At 49.6% G+C, this 17365-nt stretch overlaps 9 protein-coding genes across 9 annotated transcripts in view; 5 read left to right on the top strand and 4 right to left on the bottom strand.

Moving 5' to 3' along the window:
• The window catches only part of LOC125690211 (histone H2B 1/2/3/4/6), a 108230-nt gene that overhangs the window by 67916 nt on the left and 22949 nt on the right, over positions 1 to 17365 (bottom strand). The window lies entirely within an intron of this gene.
• Positions 1 to 17365, bottom strand: part of LOC125690121 (histone H2A-IV-like) — a 79217-nt gene that overhangs the window by 61184 nt on the left and 668 nt on the right. The gene's annotated exons all lie outside the window — the stretch shown is intronic.
• LOC125690220 (histone H2B 1/2/3/4/6) overlaps positions 1 to 17365 on the top strand; it is a 54877-nt gene that overhangs the window by 35753 nt on the left and 1759 nt on the right. The window lies entirely within an intron of this gene.
• Positions 20 to 674, top strand: LOC125690125 (histone H4-like). The gene has a single exon (XM_048938151.1). It carries the CDS (start codon positions 35 to 37, stop codon positions 533 to 535), a length of 501 nt encoding a protein of 166 aa, XP_048794108.1. The 5' UTR covers positions 20 to 34; the 3' UTR covers positions 536 to 674.
• On the bottom strand, positions 1460 to 1965 carry LOC125690173 (histone H2A-IV). The gene has a single exon (XM_048938291.1). It carries the CDS (start codon positions 1922 to 1924, stop codon positions 1535 to 1537), a length of 390 nt encoding a protein of 129 aa, XP_048794248.1. The 5' UTR covers positions 1925 to 1965; the 3' UTR covers positions 1460 to 1534.
• Positions 3093 to 3542, top strand: LOC125690147 (histone H3). The gene has a single exon (XM_048938230.1). The coding sequence runs from the start codon at positions 3112 to 3114 to the stop codon at positions 3520 to 3522; it is 411 nt and encodes a 136-aa protein (XP_048794187.1). The 5' UTR covers positions 3093 to 3111; the 3' UTR covers positions 3523 to 3542.
• LOC125690190 (histone H2A-IV) lies at positions 4278 to 4744 on the top strand. Its single transcript, XM_048938328.1, has one exon. The coding sequence runs from the start codon at positions 4340 to 4342 to the stop codon at positions 4727 to 4729; it is 390 nt and encodes a 129-aa protein (XP_048794285.1). The 5' UTR covers positions 4278 to 4339; the 3' UTR covers positions 4730 to 4744.
• LOC125690291 (histone H4) lies at positions 5636 to 6186 on the bottom strand. The gene has a single exon (XM_048938454.1). It carries the CDS (start codon positions 6038 to 6040, stop codon positions 5729 to 5731), a length of 312 nt encoding a protein of 103 aa, XP_048794411.1. The 5' UTR covers positions 6041 to 6186; the 3' UTR covers positions 5636 to 5728.
• On the top strand, positions 15675 to 17337 carry LOC125690110 (histone H1.01). Its single transcript, XM_048938118.1, has one exon. The coding sequence runs from the start codon at positions 15729 to 15731 to the stop codon at positions 16386 to 16388; it is 660 nt and encodes a 219-aa protein (XP_048794075.1). The 5' UTR covers positions 15675 to 15728; the 3' UTR covers positions 16389 to 17337.

Below are 17365 nucleotides of genomic sequence, written 5' to 3' on the forward strand. Positions count from 1 at the left end.
GACGTGAAAAACAGAATGTAACGAGCAACGTGAAATGCACTGCAGACGGGAAAAGAAAGACGGCCAGGAGAAGGCCCCGCCCGCCGGGGAGGAGGACGCGGTTGGCGCTCCCGCCCCCGCCTGGGGCCGCGCCCCTGTTCTCAATCAGGTCCGACTCCACACCATAACACACAGGCGCGCCGCGCCCGCTCCTCACTGGTGTCGGAAGGCTCACGGTCGCAGCATGTCCGGCAGAGGCAAGGGCGGGAAGGGGCTCGGCAAGGGGGGCGCCAAGCGCCACCGCAAGGTGCTGCGCGACAACATCCAGGGCATCACCAAGCCGGCCATCCGCCGCCTGGCGCGGCGCGGCGGCGTCAAGCGCATCTCGGGGCTCATCTACGAGGAGACGCGCGGCGTGCTCAAGGTCTTCCTGGAGAACGTCATCCGCGACGCCGTCACCTACACCGAGCACGCCAAGAGGAAGACGGTCACGGCCATGGACGTGGTCTACGCGCTCAAGCGCCAGGGACGCACCCTCTACGGCTTCGGCGGTTAAACTCGTCTCCGGTTTCGGCAACCCAAACACGCTTTCAGCAACCCAAAGGCTCTTTTCAGAGCCGCCCACTTGGTTCTAACAAAGAGCTGTGTCACCTTGCCTAATGTGCCGGGATTTTTTTTGTTTAATAGTTTCGCTCTTCTTCCTTGGCGTTTCCCAGCTGCGTTCTCAGCTCTTCGCTTTCTGTGTCCGGACCGTAGAGCTGCGTAGCTCTGCTGTCCAGCGCAGGATTAGGGTTAGTCGCGGCGTCCTCCCGTCCCCCTGCAAGCTGCTCCACTGCCTTGGCTTCCCCGCAGGCAGGCGCTCACCGGGCAGCGTTCGGGCTGCTCCTCGCTTCAGGGCGCGCTATTGACTTCCGAGCTCGTTGCTAGCGACCGGATCAGACGCGTGCTGGAGTGCCAAGGGCGAAGCCAACGCCTCCCTTCGGCGCCGCGTCCGAAAAGGCAGAGAGAAAAGAGAAGCAGAAGCGGGTTCGGCCCTGACAGGAACCTGTCCGGGATTTGGGGGAGGGGTAAATAAGGAAAAGGCGGCTATTCCGCTTCCTGCCGCCCGTCCGCAGGGGCCGCGTACGCGGGGCTCGCGGCACGGGGCGGAGACCAACGGCCGCGCGTTGGCCGCCCCTTTCTCCCTAAACGTTTCTCCCGCCCTTACGAAAAGCGCGAGCGGGGCCTCCCGCGGCGGCTGCCGCTCGGGAGCGGGACGGAGAGCGACTTCTTCAGCGCAGCGCTTGGGGTTGCGGTCGGGACACGGCAGCGACGCCGAGGAGAAAACTCGGGGCTCCCCGACCGCAGCGCATCTCTCCGCCGGAACTGCGTGGCCCGCACGGACAGAAAACCCCCCAGCCAGCGCCGGGAATACCCCGGAGCCCCCCCGCGCCAACACACCACACAAGCACTCATCGAGTCGTGACATTCCGAGCTCTTTCTCGGGACTGTGGGTGGCTCTGAAAAGAGCCTTTGGGTTTCACTTCGCTGCTTTGCGCGTTTCCGCGGGGCCGGCTCACTTGGCCTTAGCCTTGTGGCTGTCGGTCTTCTTGGGCAGCAGCACGGCCTGGATGTTGGGCAGCACCCCACCCTGCGCGATGGTGACCTTGCCCAGCAGCTTGTTGAGCTCCTCGTCGTTGCGGATGGCCAGCTGCAGGTGGCGGGGGATGATGCGCGTCTTCTTGTTGTCGCGGGCCGCGTTGCCCGCCAGCTCCAGGATCTCGGCCGTCAGGTACTCCAGCACGGCCGCCAGGTACACCGGGGCGCCGGCGCCCACCCGCTCCGCGTAGTTGCCCTTGCGCAGCAGCCGGTGCACGCGGCCCACGGGGAACTGCAGCCCGGCCCGCGACGAGCGCGACTTGGCCTTGGCGCGCGCCTTCCCGCCCTGCTTCCCGCGGCCAGACATCGTCGATCAGTCGCTCAGACGCTCAACTACAAACTTCGCACGAAATCAAAACACGCAACGACTGCCCGCGCTCCCCCGCGCGCCTTTATATCCCTTCCCATTGCGCGGCCGCCGGCTCCTGATAGGCGGAGCTGTCCTCACGGGGAACGAGTGGCCAATGGCGTAACGAATCTCGGCCCGACCAATAGCGACGAGCGCTTTTCCCCGCCCCGCCCTCGCGCTCTTCAGATAGCCAATGGCTGGGCGGGATCTCCGGCAGGTCTCGTCAGTGGCGCTGCGAGCTCACCGGCAGTCGCATGTTCCTGTCCCGTCCGCGGGGTTTGTAACCGGTCCTTTTCTCTTTTTTTTTTTTGTGCTTTTTTTTTTTTTTTTAATCTTTTTTTTTTGTACTTTTTTGCTTTTGTTTTGTTCTTCCTCTCTGCTCTTGTGTTTCATGCTGAGGGAAACAGTGCCTGAAGGAAAGGCATATTTTGAAGTTTGAGCGATTTGTGGGGAGAGAGCGATACATGCACACTTATGTCTCCAAGAGCATGGAATTTCTGTAGTAATCAGCTCCCCTCACAGGGCCCACATAATGTGACCCGGGATTTTCCCCACCGGGGAACTTTATGCGATTGCTGAACGGTCGCATCATAAGGTCACCCCTTTTTCCGTATTTTGAAGAAGCCCCCAACCTCTCCATTCTGAACAGCACGTCTTAAAGAAAACCGCAGTAGTTCCAAAAAGCTTAATGATCCACATTCCCTGAGTTAATGTATTCCTTGCCATCCAGTATAAAAGCAGAATTGAAGCATATTTTAAGTATTCTTCCTTAAGAAAACTTAGTTTTATCATTTTTTTCTCTCAGTACTGCCTTCACTATATAATGCATTGTTCACTGCCTATTGTCTTTCTTCTAAATAAGCATGAATGCTTTCAAGGTACGCGAAAATAAATCTTTGCCTTAAAAAAATAAAAAATACAGAAGTTCCTGTGTGCTTGATGAGTCACTGCAATGAGAGAACAAAGGCCGACAGTAGTTGCCGGTACGCCCTAAGGGCGGTTATTTTGAACTTCGAATTGACCAATGAGATTCAGCAGGTTTGTTTCGGCCAATCAGCATGAGCGATGCTGCTATAAATGGCCCCACTGCGCACAGCCGCGCTTATTTTGTGGTGTAGCATTTAACTTAGTGCTGCTCTTTGGTGATGGCGCGCACGAAGCAGACGGCGCGTAAGTCGACGGGCGGCAAGGCGCCCCGCAAGCAGCTGGCCACCAAGGCGGCCCGCAAGAGCGCGCCGGCCACGGGCGGCGTGAAGAAGCCGCACCGCTACCGGCCCGGCACGGTGGCGCTGCGCGAGATCCGCCGCTACCAGAAGTCCACGGAGCTGCTGATCCGCAAGCTGCCCTTCCAGCGCCTGGTGCGCGAGATCGCGCAGGACTTCAAGACCGACCTGCGCTTCCAGAGCTCGGCCGTCATGGCGCTGCAGGAGGCGAGCGAGGCTTACCTGGTGGGGCTCTTCGAGGACACCAACCTGTGCGCCATCCACGCCAAGCGCGTCACCATCATGCCCAAGGACATCCAGCTCGCCCGGCGCATCCGCGGGGAGAGGGCATAAAGAGAAATAAGCCTTGAAAGTTGCTTTTAAACATGTACTTTAATGAACCCAAAGGCTCTTTTAAGAGCCACTCCATCTACAACAAAAGGAGCTGTAACACTGCAATGTAACTGGAATAGACATAATTTTATACCATGAAGCAAGTCAATCTGAGGTGTTTATATGCAGGCAAAGAACAGAAGGCTGGTCAATGTAGTTAGTACGTATATAGAGCCATTAGCAGAGTGGCACCTGCTTTAGTTTTTAATTTCGAGTAATTCATTCAGGCATGGAAGTAGTGCTGCGATATTTTCTTCCAGGAAGGTTACCAGGAATGGTTAATCCATGGAGGGGCTGTCCCAATTGTCCGATCCCTCTGCTCTCTCCGACGCAAACGCCCAACCTCCCCTTTTATTTCACTCTCCCTCCGACTCTCCCGTCCTCAGGATTTCAGCAGCTGCAGTGCTGTTTCACAAGACAACAAAACAGACAGAAGGGAGGTAGGAAGAAGGTCCGGCGCAACCACAAACGCTCTGAGAGGCTGCCCCATACTCGCCACCAGAGGGACAACGTCCCCTGCTCCCGCCCCCTCGACCCAGCCATTGGCTATCTGAAGAGCGCGAGGGCGGGGCGGGGAAAAGCGCTCGTCGCTATTGGTCGGGCCGAGATTCGTTACGCCATTGGCCACTCGTTCCCCGTGAGGACAGCTCCGCCTATCAGGAGCCGGCGGCCGCGCAATGGGAAGGGATATAAAGGCGCGCGGGGGAGCGCGGGCAGTCGTTGCGTGTTTTGATTTCGTGCGAAGTTTGTAGTTGAGCGTCTGAGCGACTGATCGACGATGTCTGGCCGCGGGAAGCAGGGCGGGAAGGCGCGCGCCAAGGCCAAGTCGCGCTCGTCGCGGGCCGGGCTGCAGTTCCCCGTGGGCCGCGTGCACCGGCTGCTGCGCAAGGGCAACTACGCGGAGCGGGTGGGCGCCGGCGCCCCGGTGTACCTGGCGGCCGTGCTGGAGTACCTGACGGCCGAGATCCTGGAGCTGGCGGGCAACGCGGCCCGCGACAACAAGAAGACGCGCATCATCCCCCGCCACCTGCAGCTGGCCATCCGCAACGACGAGGAGCTCAACAAGCTGCTGGGCAAGGTCACCATCGCGCAGGGTGGGGTGCTGCCCAACATCCAGGCCGTGCTGCTGCCCAAGAAGACCGACAGCCACAAGGCTAAGGCCAAGTGAGCCGGCCCCGCGGAAACGCGCAAAGCAGTGAAGTGAAACCCAAAGGCTCTTTTCAGAGCCACCCACAGTCCCGAGAAAGAGCTCGGAATGTCACGACTCGATGAGTGCTTGTGTGGTGTGTTGGCGCGGGGGGGCTCCGGGGTATTCCCGGCGCTGGCTGGGGGGTTTTCTGTCCGTGCGGGCCACGCAGTTCCGGCGGAGAGATGCGCTGCGGTCGGGGAGCCCCGAGTTTTCTCCTCGGCGTCGCTGCCGTGTCCCGACCGCAACCCCAAGCGCTGCGCTGAAGAAGTCGCTCTCCGTCCCGCTCCCGAGCGGCAGCCGCCGCGGGAGGCCCCGCTCGCGCTTTTCGTAAGGGCGGGAGAAACGTTTAGGGAGAAAGGGGCGGCCAACGCGCGGCCGTTGGTCTCCGCCCCGTGCCGCGAGCCCCGCGTACGCGGCCCCTGCGGACGGGCGGCAGGAAGCGGAATAGCCGCCTTTTCCTTATTTACCCCTCCCCCAAATCCCGGACAGGTTCCTGTCAGGGCCGAACCCGCTTCTGCTTCTCTTTTCTCTCTGCCTTTTCGGACGCGGCGCCGAAGGGAGGCGTTGGCTTCGCCCTTGGCACTCCAGCACGCGTCTGATCCGGTCGCTAGCAACGAGCTCGGAAGTCAATAGCGCGCCCTGAAGCGAGGAGCAGCCCGAACGCTGCCCGGTGAGCGCCTGCCTGCGGGGAAGCCAAGGCAGTGGAGCAGCTTGCAGGGGGACGGGAGGACGCCGCGACTAACCCTAATCCTGCGCTGGACAGCAGAGCTACGCAGCTCTACGGTCCGGACACAGAAAGCGAAGAGCTGAGAACGCAGCTGGGAAACGCCAAGGAAGAAGAGCGAAACTATTAAACAAAAAAAATCCCGGCACATTAGACAAGGTGACACAGCTCTTTGTTAGAACCAAGTGGGCGGCTCTGAAAAGAGCCTTTGGGTTGCTGAAAGCGTGTTTGGGTTGCCGAAACCGGAGACGAGTTTAACCGCCGAAGCCGTAGAGGGTGCGTCCCTGGCGCTTGAGCGCGTAGACCACGTCCATGGCCGTGACCGTCTTCCTCTTGGCGTGCTCGGTGTAGGTGACGGCGTCGCGGATGACGTTCTCCAGGAAGACCTTGAGCACGCCGCGCGTCTCCTCGTAGATGAGCCCCGAGATGCGCTTGACGCCGCCGCGCCGCGCCAGGCGGCGGATGGCCGGCTTGGTGATGCCCTGGATGTTGTCGCGCAGCACCTTGCGGTGGCGCTTGGCGCCCCCCTTGCCGAGCCCCTTCCCGCCCTTGCCTCTGCCGGACATGCTGCGACCGTGAGCCTTCCGACACCAGTGAGGAGCGGGCGCGGCGCGCCTGTGTGTTATGGTGTGGAGTCGGACCTGATTGAGAACAGGGGCGCGGCCCCAGGCGGGGGCGGGAGCGCCAACCGCGTCCTCCTCCCCGGCGGGCGGGGCCTTCGGCTTTTTCGCTCTCTGTCACCGCCCCAGGGCCTCAGCCTCGTTCGCCCGCTCCGTCCCACCTCCTCCCTTAACTTCCCTTTCCCAGCATCTTCCGCTTTGAGGGGAATGCGGCGCTCCGCCCTCATTCCTCTTCATCTCTGTGTCTCGATGAGTGTTATTCTTGTGCTTTTTTTTTACGTTAATAAATTGATACGTTGAAATACTCTGATTACTTACCTTTCTTTGTTATTTTTCTACTCAATATTTATATTGTATGGCTTTATTACTCTTATCCAGCTTTTTTAATTTCAGAGAGTTTTGTGATTTTTTTTGTATTTTATTTTCAAATTATCACAAATGAAATGACAGAGAGGCCCACCCAATGTACTTTTTAGGCAGTCTAGTCTTGAAAAAATGACGTGTTTGCTTTGTATGGAATTACAGCTGCGGTCTGATTTCACATTTCACTGACAAAATCTTCAGGGGGTCTGTTTTCTATGTCATTTATTGCCCATATTATTTAATTTGTAGCAGAATCTGGTGATTAGGCATTTCCTTTAAATGATTTCATAGTAATATGACCCTTTGTTTTAGGAAATAATTCTGCTGCTTCTAGTGGACTGTTTTTCACCTGGGTACCCATCAAGACAAGGAGTGTGACTGGAGGTGAAAGCAATCTAATTTTGTGCACCTAGAACTAAAGACTTGAAATGTTGTCTACATCAATCTTGCATTTGTTTGTAAGAATAATAATGAACTACATACAAATAATAACCTGCCCATTAGTTTGGGTACATATTCATCATGAGTGCTATTCACTGGAAACAGTTTTTGTTGTTCATGCATACACTCTAAATTATTCAGTCCTGAACTTGCTTCACAAATGAAGGCAGAAAGTTAAAAAAAAAAAAAAAAAAAAAAAAAAACCACCAAAAAAAAAAAGCTTAGTGTCTGTTTTAATGTACACAGTGTGCATCCTTAGAGCAGTCTCTGGAAGGTCACTTCCCAGTGAGCCACTGTGTTTCCAGGTGACATTTTCTCTGAAATACAGCATTTAAAACATCCTGCATGCTGTACGAGGCAAGTGTGGGACAACCATTTCCCTCCAGTCTGATGCTGTAGCTTTTTGTCATTCATGCCATGATGAATGGCATCCTCTGCGTGGAGGATGGCCCATTTCCCTGCATAAGTGACAATGCTACAATACTTTGACACACACAAGCCTGAGAATATTAACTTGGGGTAACCTCTATAGACTTATGCTCACATATTGCTTGCACTTTGAAGCATCAAACCCAGTTTCATGTTTTTATCTCAGACCAGAGAGAAGTGTGAATCTTCTTCTAGGGCTTGTGTCCAACCGGTTAGTTTTATATTTCTGTTGCCCCTATTTTTTTTTATGTTTTAATAACCAGTATATACAAATTAGAAAAGCTTTGTTACATATGTCGAACAACATATAAAATATATAATACATTGAATATTTTATATGTTGTTCAAGACAACATTCCTCTTCACTCTACCAGATTCTCAGACTGTAGCATCGCGATCATGATGAGCATCACCAACATAGAGCTGGAGAAGGCCCTCTGTTTTATTTCCTGTGTCTGAAGTGTTGTTTAAGATTGAGTCACAGGCATTCTGGTCATGTTTGAAAAGATTTTATGTCATTCTAGATCACTGTTACTAATTGGATGAAAGTTAGTCATGCATATCAAATGGGCAGCAAAGGTGGCTACTTCAGCTGTGCACATATGTGAGGTGCCTCCATGGCTACAAAGATCTGACATCATTCTGACTGGATAAGCACTTTTTTTTCCTCCATGATTTCCTTTTGCCAGTGTACAATGCCAGTGACAACATTTCTCTGTTGCTCTGATGCAACTTCATGACTCTGAAAATCAAACATCACCACAGGTAAAGCCTACCTCAGTGTCTGCTGGTTGCCCTCACCAGGCTCCTTTTTGTAGCTCGAGGCCCCGGTGCAGCTGTGAGATCAGCACTGTTCCAACATCGAGAATGTGACTGCAACCATGATGTACATATCAGTACCCAGAGACTGAGGAATGCCCACCAAAATAAAAGGCTCAGGGAGATATTCATGAACCCTAGCAAGCCCTTCTTTCACTCATGCTGGCATTTAGTTCTTGCTCAGTTGTAGTGACTCCAAGAGGAAAGGTCTGTGCGAGTGATGAGATCTAAAAATATAATGGTGAAATCATTTTCCCCAGCACCTTGTAGCTTGCGTATTTTATGTAAAGAATTTCTCTGTTGGGCCCTGAAGGCTCCTGATTTTTCTCTGTCCTTGTCATTCCCTCCCCTTTCAGCATATTCTCCTCAATTTCTTCAACCATAAGGAAAGCTCACTCACTGTGCTCGTTGCTATTTTATCCCACTTTATCTGCATCATAGAAGTAATGTTTTCCAGATATTGCAGCACACAGACCAGACCCTTAAATACATATAATTGGGACCCTCCTTGATCAAAGGGATATACTCCATGCAGTATGTATACATACCAGTCTCCCATTTGCCCATCTCCCACCCTCACCATTGCCATTCTTGAGCCTTTTGTTACTTGTCATGCTAAATCACATCCTGAAGCATGAGAAATGAAAGATGCTAAGACCCAAAGTGGTCAATGAAGGTGGGAGAAAAATCCACTTGAGGGTCTCTGGCTTGGGGAGTACCTATCCAAAAAACCACCAGGAGCTAAGGGATCATTTTGATGTGATATCAATTACTGTACTTTTTTTCATGGCCTCTGTCAACAATGGGATATTGGATCAGAGGAAAATTTAACGCGAATGACTCAGTTGACACAGTGCTGTGAACATCAGTCTCTATCTAGAATCCATGACAAAGGACAGCAGAATCTCAAGGCTGCCTTCTTCACCTTGCCCATTCATTTCTCCCACTTCAGGCTGAGGCCACCATCTGCAGAATCACGTTCTACCTTTAAGCCCTGCGTTCTTCCTCTATTCCTTGCAAGTACACGATACTGAAGTTAAGGAGCATGAGCAAGTGTCTCCCTCAGCATCAGGCAATAACTGTCAACCCAGAAGGAAGGAAAAGACAAAAGCACAGAGCTAAAATAATTTTCAAGAATCACCATGTTAAAAGAACAAGCACATCTTGTAAACAAAAAAGATAATAAAATTAATTGGTTTTAAGTACAAGAACCCTCTCCTCCTCCATTTTTTTAATTATTATTATTTTTTTCTTCCTTACCTTAGTGTCAAATGCAAATAAATGTTTCTGGCCTCATGCAGTGATGCAGCTTACAGCAGGAACCCTTGCAATCCTCTCTATACACTCAAGCATACCAAAGCCTTTTTCTTCCAAAGAATTAATAGAACAAACAGCAACTAAACATCTACCTTCACTTAGGATTTGGTATCACTATTTTGCTTAAATTATTTTTGTCTTTTTTTTTCTTTCTCTCTCTTCCTGCACCCCCCATCCCTACCTCCTCCCACCAGAAGATGCTTATCAAAATGAACATGCATTAAATCTGAATACTTACCATAGGAATTACTCTGATGATCAGCAGATCCTCTTCTCAACAGCTGTGTGATGTTGTGACCATGCTCCCTTCCTTTCAGGTGCCTCCTATTGTAATTTGGGTAAATCCAAAAACCCAGTTGGCTTTTCTTTGCTTACTGCCTCCATACAGCTGGAGATGGCTGATTCCTGCTCCAACCTGCTCAATGCTGGACCTGTTTGCTGCTCTTTAGGCCAAATGTTAAGTGTTACTGACTTCTAAACTCAGTACGCAAGTGAGGCTTGTTATTCTGCTCCTCATTTCATGTATAAATCAGCCACAATTTCATTGCTTTTTCAGTGTTAAAAACAGAAAGAAAAACAAAACATCCCACTAAAAAAAGCTCTGTGTCAGGAAGGCAAAGATTTAAGCCTAATACATTTGACTTTTTCAGACTAGTGTGCATACACTATGTTGCAGGCAAAATATAGGAAATCACAACATACTGGGCCTCAAACATGCCCTGTGCACATATCCCTAACTGCCTATGATGCCCTATTCCTGAGTTCCTAACAGTCTGACAGCAGAAGCATTCAGTGTCTGCTCTCATTTGCTAGCTGTGGGAATATAGGAGCTTCAGCCCTTCCTACTGGTGTTCCTATTAGTCTGGGTGATCTCCTAACCAGGGATAGTGCCCCTCTGGCAGCAGCACATGGCTTGCACAGCTGGGAAGCACAGGCTGTAAAACATAAGCTACAGCATAGCACTGAATACCTCTTCAAAATCATTTAGCTGATTTCTAATGGAAGAAAGCCAGCCTATGTTGCTGGCATCCAGGTGCTACCTGATGATAGTCCTGCTCTAGAATGGTGACACAAAGCCTTATCTGGAGTCAGGACCTGATTGACCCCCACACTTCTCAGTAAACCACAGCATGTGACAGTGTTTTGGCCCTCAGTGGTGGCAAGTGCCCAGGCTGCATTGTGTTTGGGTGCCACTGTCACTGGCTGCATGACAAAAAAATGACAAAAAAATACACCCCGTGTTTTGTCACGTCAGCCACCTGGGGTGGCTCCAGCCAGAGAGATCTCAAAATCAGAGGATCATTATGGTTGGAAAAAGATCATCTAGTCCAACCATCAATCCATCACCACCTTGCCCACTAAGCCATGTCTTATGGACTATGGACCTGCTCTGTATGTGTGTATGGTCTCAAAGTCACCCCTTGACTTGTCAAACACAACTCTGGACGTACGTGAGGGAGCATCTAGGTCATGTTGTACCCTACTAGCATCAATGCAGCTCTTACAGCTCTTAACCACAGGGAGTACAGGCACACAGGTAGAAGAGGGTGGAGAGCAGAAAGTGTGCAGAAATGCCAGGGGGTTGTGGGGTGGAAGAGCGGGTTGCTCAGCATTGCTCTGTGTGGGCTGCTTGCTGCTCAGAGCAGTCTGGCTTCAGTGCTGCTGGAGAGACTGCTCTGAAGGGACAGTGGGTGGCACATTTTCTTGGTGGCATTCACTGATATTAAATGTGGGTGGAAGAGAGGCACTGTCAATCCACGTGGGAAGGATTTTTGGGAGAAGCCACAATTGTTCAAGCTTCTGTTAATCTTGTTTACCTGTCACAGACAGCTTGCCTCAAGGCCTGATATTCTCAGTCTCTGGCTGGTGGCTACATTCAAAGCATGCCAGGGTGGTCCAGAAGACATTTTGTCAAATACCTTAGTTTAGTTTTAGAAGACCAAAGTACTTTAAGACAATGATAATTCTGTTCTTTGGTAGCTGGCTGATACGATGTTTCCTTGACTGTCTGTGAAAAAAGTAAAAATGTGTCAAATAGTCAAAAGTGTGCGGGGGAGTTCTCTACAGTATGGAGCATAGTGCATCTTTTCTCCCCATTGCATCAGGGAAAACCTTTGATTCCAGATTTTTTTGCTGCTTGTTTTCCCTTCCCCATGAAGAGAAACCTCTACTGCCATATCTGTATCTATTTGGATAGATTTGTAAGTTTTCAGTTCCAAAAGGACACGGCATGATGATGATGAAGGGAGGCCTCAATAAGTGCCCCATCCTTAAACCAAAAAGAACAAGGAGGAGTGTGCAACATTCCAGGAAGCTGAATCTGCGGGGACAGTCACCCACTGCCCTACCCTCCTTTCTTGCCCATTGCAGATGCTTAGCTGTACGCTGACTTAAAAAGCTCTTGGTGGCCTCATTACATTTAGGAATCTTAACAACATCAGCAGCAACATTGATATTATGTAGGCAAAGAACTTCAACGAGTTTGTAGTTCTGTAGGTACCACTTTAAAATTGCTTAGCTAAGGGTTAAAAGCTGTTAAACTGTGCTGGCTGGTTTGTTCACAAGAGTTATTACATTTGTAACTTGCATAAGGGTGAAGTCACTGAGGGCAAGTTAGACATGGGTGTAACATTGTAATAAGAGTGTAATCATCATTGCAGGAAGTATTTGTACCTCGTACCCGGGGAACATGTACATGGGAAAGCAGCACGTAAGGACCTTTACCTAAATCTCTCTGGAAATTGTTGTTGGAGGAAAGAGAGGGGCCAAACTGCTCAGGCGCACCCACTGCTGTTCCTCCAGCTGCCTGTAAAAAGAGCTGATCAGAGCATTCTACACTGGTGGTAGAGCCATTAGCCGTGTTTGTGTGGTTAGCTCTCATGCAAAACGCTTCCTAACAAAACTGCTTGAGAAGAATAACTGCCGTGTTACCTTGCTTTGTTGCACGTATATCTAAATATAACCCAAAGCTCATTTTCTGAGGAGCAAGTGCTGGCAGGTCCTGAGACACAGATGGAAATGTCTGATAGCTCTCAGGTGCTGCACCATCCCGTGGCTCAATTCTCCTTCCTTATGCCAGGAGGCCTGAACACAAAAATGCAAAAGTTGGACAGAGATGGGCACCTGGAGGGAAGAGACTTGTAGTGTTCAGATAGCAATCTTGCACAGGTTTGTGATGTACTGAGATCTGCTGCACTGCCCAGAAGGTGGGAAAAACTGAAGTCATTCAGATGTAGCAGATATTACTCTCTCCAAGAGTATCTCTGGAGATTCTGATGTCATTCTCCTCCTCTTTTAATGAGTGAGGAAGTCTACCTCCCTCTGGTCCCCTCATTGGGAAAACCAAAATGCACGCCAGAGTCAATAGAGTACTTTCTTGTTGAAGTTTTTCTGTGATGAATGATGACTGAAACACCTATGATGCCAAAAATAAGATTATTTACCTTTCAGACTTGCTCACCTAGAGCTGAAACTGTCATTCTTGCCTTCTTTATAATCCTTCACCACCTTTCTGCCTTGCCTGACTGCATATTTCTGTTCCTTCTTCCCTACCTGTTCTGACTGTGGATAAATCTCTTTTTCTAACTGTCAAATGCATCTTAGCTTTCCAAAATGTTGGTCCTGCATGTTTTTCTTTCATGTGGAGAAGACATGTTCCCAGTATCAATTCTGCACGCTAAAGTTGTTTTCTACCTTCACTGAAGAGCTATTAGAAAAGAAAGGGCAGAGCTTATCCCTGTGTCTTGAAATTTCTGAAGTCACTTCAGTTTCAGAGTGATAAACCACAACTGTTGCAGATCAGACGCTGCTGTATATATTATTGGCTGCTTCTGTTGAGAACATAAGAGGGTAACAAATGCCAGGAGAAAAGTGAAGGGATCCCCCAACTGGGATGGTGACCATTGTAAACACTTCCATTTCAGCTACCAGTAAACATGAATCAGGCCTCTGTGGAGCCACAACTGAAGGATGGAGTATTTAAATCTTCTCAAATAAAGGTGGCTGAAGTGAACGTGTATGAATTCAAAATAAGAGTGAGCAGGAACAGTTTTCTTGTCACGGGCGTGTCACTTGTGATCTACACTTCTCCTCTGCCTGGATATGTAGTGAATTGTCCCAGTAGGTGCTAAGCGTTATCTCCTCAAAGTCCTGCTATGCACTGCTCATGCAATCAAGTCACTACAACATCTTATTCACTGATTTATGGGCACAAGTTAAGAAAAACATTTATTTTTTTACTTCACTTTCGACAGCTCATAAAGATATATCTTCAGTATCCACATTCGCTCTGATATATTTCAGTCTTGTGTCCATATCTAATGTTGCATAATTTTTACAAACAAGATTCTGAAAGCTCCAGTTGGATTTACCCTCCTATCCATCATCTTCCTGCTGTAGCACCACAGAGCTCAGATGCACTTTTCCTGCAACCTTATATTAGCTTTGTATTTGCCTCTTCTAGGATGCAAATTGTTGATTTTTTTTTCCTAATTTAATCTTCACATCATTTAGTTGTGACTTTTGTACTCAATGAAGCCCGATTTTGAGGAAAACAAATGTATTCACATTATATACATGTTTAGTGTTGATATCATAGAGGCTGTAAATTAAAAAAAAAAATGAGGAGAAAAGAGGATTGCATTAACTTAAAACTATACGTTCATAAAATCTGAAATCACAGTTGTTAGTATCTGCATGAATTCAGTGTTTAAATTCCATGTTGGATCTGGTTATGTCGAAGAAAATGGGAGGGCAAGGTTGATTTTGCAGTATTTGTGTTATTCTTAAGTAACCATTGAAGTCAACAGATAACATACTTTATAATCAGGTACAGATGCTGAAAAAATTATTCCAGAGCTCCATTCTTGTCTACAGATTTCATTACCTCCAACCAGACATCAGTATTCATTGAATTCTTCCTGGTTCTTAGGGATGAACTATGGCCTACCACTCCCCTAACTGAAACCCAGGTTATCACAAAGAGCTGTGGTTCTTGTCAAGAAAACAGTTCCTCCTTACTGTGACTGTAAAATGCAGGAGAAAGAATTAAACAGGCTTTTCTTTTTTCATCAAATGGGCCTTCCTGTTGTTCATTTCATCTTTCATTTTTCCTTACAGAGAGACAAGGAGATACTGCACTGGCTTTATTTAATTTTTTGTCTGTGTAAGAGGTTTGTTTGTTTGTTTTTGTTGTTGTTTTTTTTTTTAAAGAGTAATTTTGTTTAAAATTTTGTAACTATCACAGAAAATACAACAAGATTATACTCTCTAGGCAGCAAGAGCAGAAGTACATAACAGCTACATTAGGCCGTCCACATCTTAACTGACCAGAGAGACAAAAGTAATATCGTTAAATATAACCAGAAGTTTAGAAGGCTGCTTTAGTTTAGAAAGCTGCAGTTTGGTAATACGGGGTACTGGGAGATTGTTTACTGGAAGCAGAAACACAACATGGAAAAAAGAAATATCGATTTACTTAATAACTGGTACAGAAATTCACATGAGAAACAAACAAAGGAAAAAAGCACAAGGCAGCAGGGGAAGTTTGCCTACCCTCTAGTGAAATTTCAGGAAGACAAAACAAAACAGCTACATCTTTATGAATTCACAGGCAGTAACAAATTGTTTACAGCTCTATAATAAGAGTAATAGGAGGTGGTATGAGACACTATTTCAACAGAGTTTAGCGTTTTAGGAGGTAAAACACATGGCCAAAGGAACCGGTTCTTAATCCATATTCAGAGCTGAGAGGGGAGTTTGTGTTACTTCCTCCTCTTCAAAATCAATTTAAACTGTCAAAATAGCTTTAAATCGTCAGATTTCGATTTTAATCGCAAGAAAACCCTCTAAAGAATAAGATACAGTGGTTGCTGTAAGATTTCTGCAGAAAGAAAATTTTTAATTTGCAATGAAAAACAAAAGTTTCTCTCTTCAGAGGTCTCTCCAGCAGCAGCACACGGGATTTATCGCCTCTCCTTTAACTCAGGACGCGTGTCTGCGGCTGGAAACTCTCCCGAACGCAAGTACCTGCTCTTCTCCTCCCTCACCGAGGAAACGGGGCGATTCGGTGGCAGAAATTCCGAGGAAAATACACTTTTGTTAGTCCAAAGAAACACAAATCGAGCACACCGAAGGGCTCCCCGGCCGTGAAGCGGGGCGGGCTTAGCAACGCACCAATCACCGCGCGGCTCCTCTCTAAAAATACGAGCATCTGACCCGCGCCAGCCCAATTGTGTTCGCCTGCTCCGCGGAGGACTCCGCCGCGATGTCCGAGACCGCTCCCGCCGCCGCCCCCGATGCGCCCGCGCCCGGCGCCAAGGCCGCCGCCAAGAAGCCGAAGAAGGCGGCGGGCGGCGCCAAAGCCCGCAAGCCCGCGGGCCCCAGCGTCACCGAGCTGATCACCAAGGCCGTGTCCGCCTCCAAGGAGCGCAAGGGGCTCTCCCTCGCCGCGCTCAAGAAGGCGCTGGCCGCCGGCGGCTACGACGTGGAGAAGAACAACAGCCGCATCAAGCTGGGGCTCAAGAGCCTTGTCAGCAAGGGCACCCTGGTGCAGACCAAGGGCACCGGCGCCTCCGGCTCCTTTCGGCTCAATAAGAAGCCCGGGGAGGTGAAGGAGAAGGCACCTAGGAAGCGAGCGGCTGCTGCCAAGCCTAAGAAGCCGGCGGCCAAGAAGCCCGCGGCTGCTGCCAAGAAGCCCAAGAAGGCGGCGGCAGTGAAGAAGAGCCCCAAGAAAGCCAAGAAGCCGGCGGCCGCAGCCACCAAGAAGGCGGCAAAGAGCCCTAAGAAGGCCGCGAAGGCTGGTCGCCCCAAGAAGGCTGCCAAGAGCCCGGCCAAGGCAAAGGCGGTGAAGCCCAAAGCTGCCAAGCCCAAGGCGACCAAACCCAAGGCAGCCAAGGCGAAGAAGACGGCAGCCAAGAAGAAGTAAGTTATCCCAGAAGAGTTCCTGCTCTACCTATTTTGATATCCAACGGCTCTTTTAAGAGCCACCCACACTTTCCCTAAAGGAGCTGAGGCACCGAGGTCGTCAGAAACCTGCAGCACGGATCCAGCAATTCGTAAGTCGTCAGAGGTCAATTGCCTTTTCCCTTCCGATTACTGAAACCTAACGAGCACGGTATTACGCGGCGGCTTTAGGGAAGTGTAGACTTTGTATCTTTTGCCGAGTAATTGGTTTGACTACCGTGAAGAAATGTTTTATAATGATTTGATAAAAATCGGGTGACACTTTTTTAAGAATATATTTTTTAACAAAAGTAATGGATTTCCCAGGCGCAAGCTACTACTGAGCCACGTCTAATGTATTGTGTTGGTCCTTTTTAAGGTGTCTCTTTAAATGCTTTTATGTGTTAGGGGAAGACGTGAGATTTTTCTTACTGACGCCATAACAGCCCCGAGCTCTCCCATCTCTTCTGTTCCCGCTGAGACATAACAGCAGCTTCTGCTGTTGGAAAAGCCCGCCCTGGCCGAGGATTGGCCACGAGGAGCCCGGCCCGCTGCCCCTTCCCCCACCCACCGCAGACCCCGCCTTGGGCCCGACGCTTTTGGCCGCGTCGAAGAAAGGAACAGGCGCGGGGGAAGGAGGGGAGGGGACAGGCGGTGACGGTGGCCCCCGGAACGCGTTAGTTTCCTTTAGCGCGGTATACGAACTGAAAGCGTAACGGCGCGTCTCGGGAGAAATTCCTTTGGGAGAACACTTTGGCACGACTTTGTTAACGGAAGCATGGAAAGCATTGCTATTATTACCCAACAAATAATATTGATAATAAACATAAAAGAAAAAAAAGTATGGCTCGAGTAATTCATACACCTGCACAACTGTATTGTGGATTTCTGAGCTCTCCAGTGATGCTGTGGGCGGCTCTGAAAAGAGCCTTTGGGTTGTTCTCTCCAGACCGTGCTGCC

This window comes from Lagopus muta, chromosome 1, assembly GCF_023343835.1.
Source record: "Lagopus muta isolate bLagMut1 chromosome 1, bLagMut1 primary, whole genome shotgun sequence".
Taxonomy (NCBI): Eukaryota; Metazoa; Chordata; class Aves; order Galliformes; family Phasianidae; genus Lagopus; species Lagopus muta.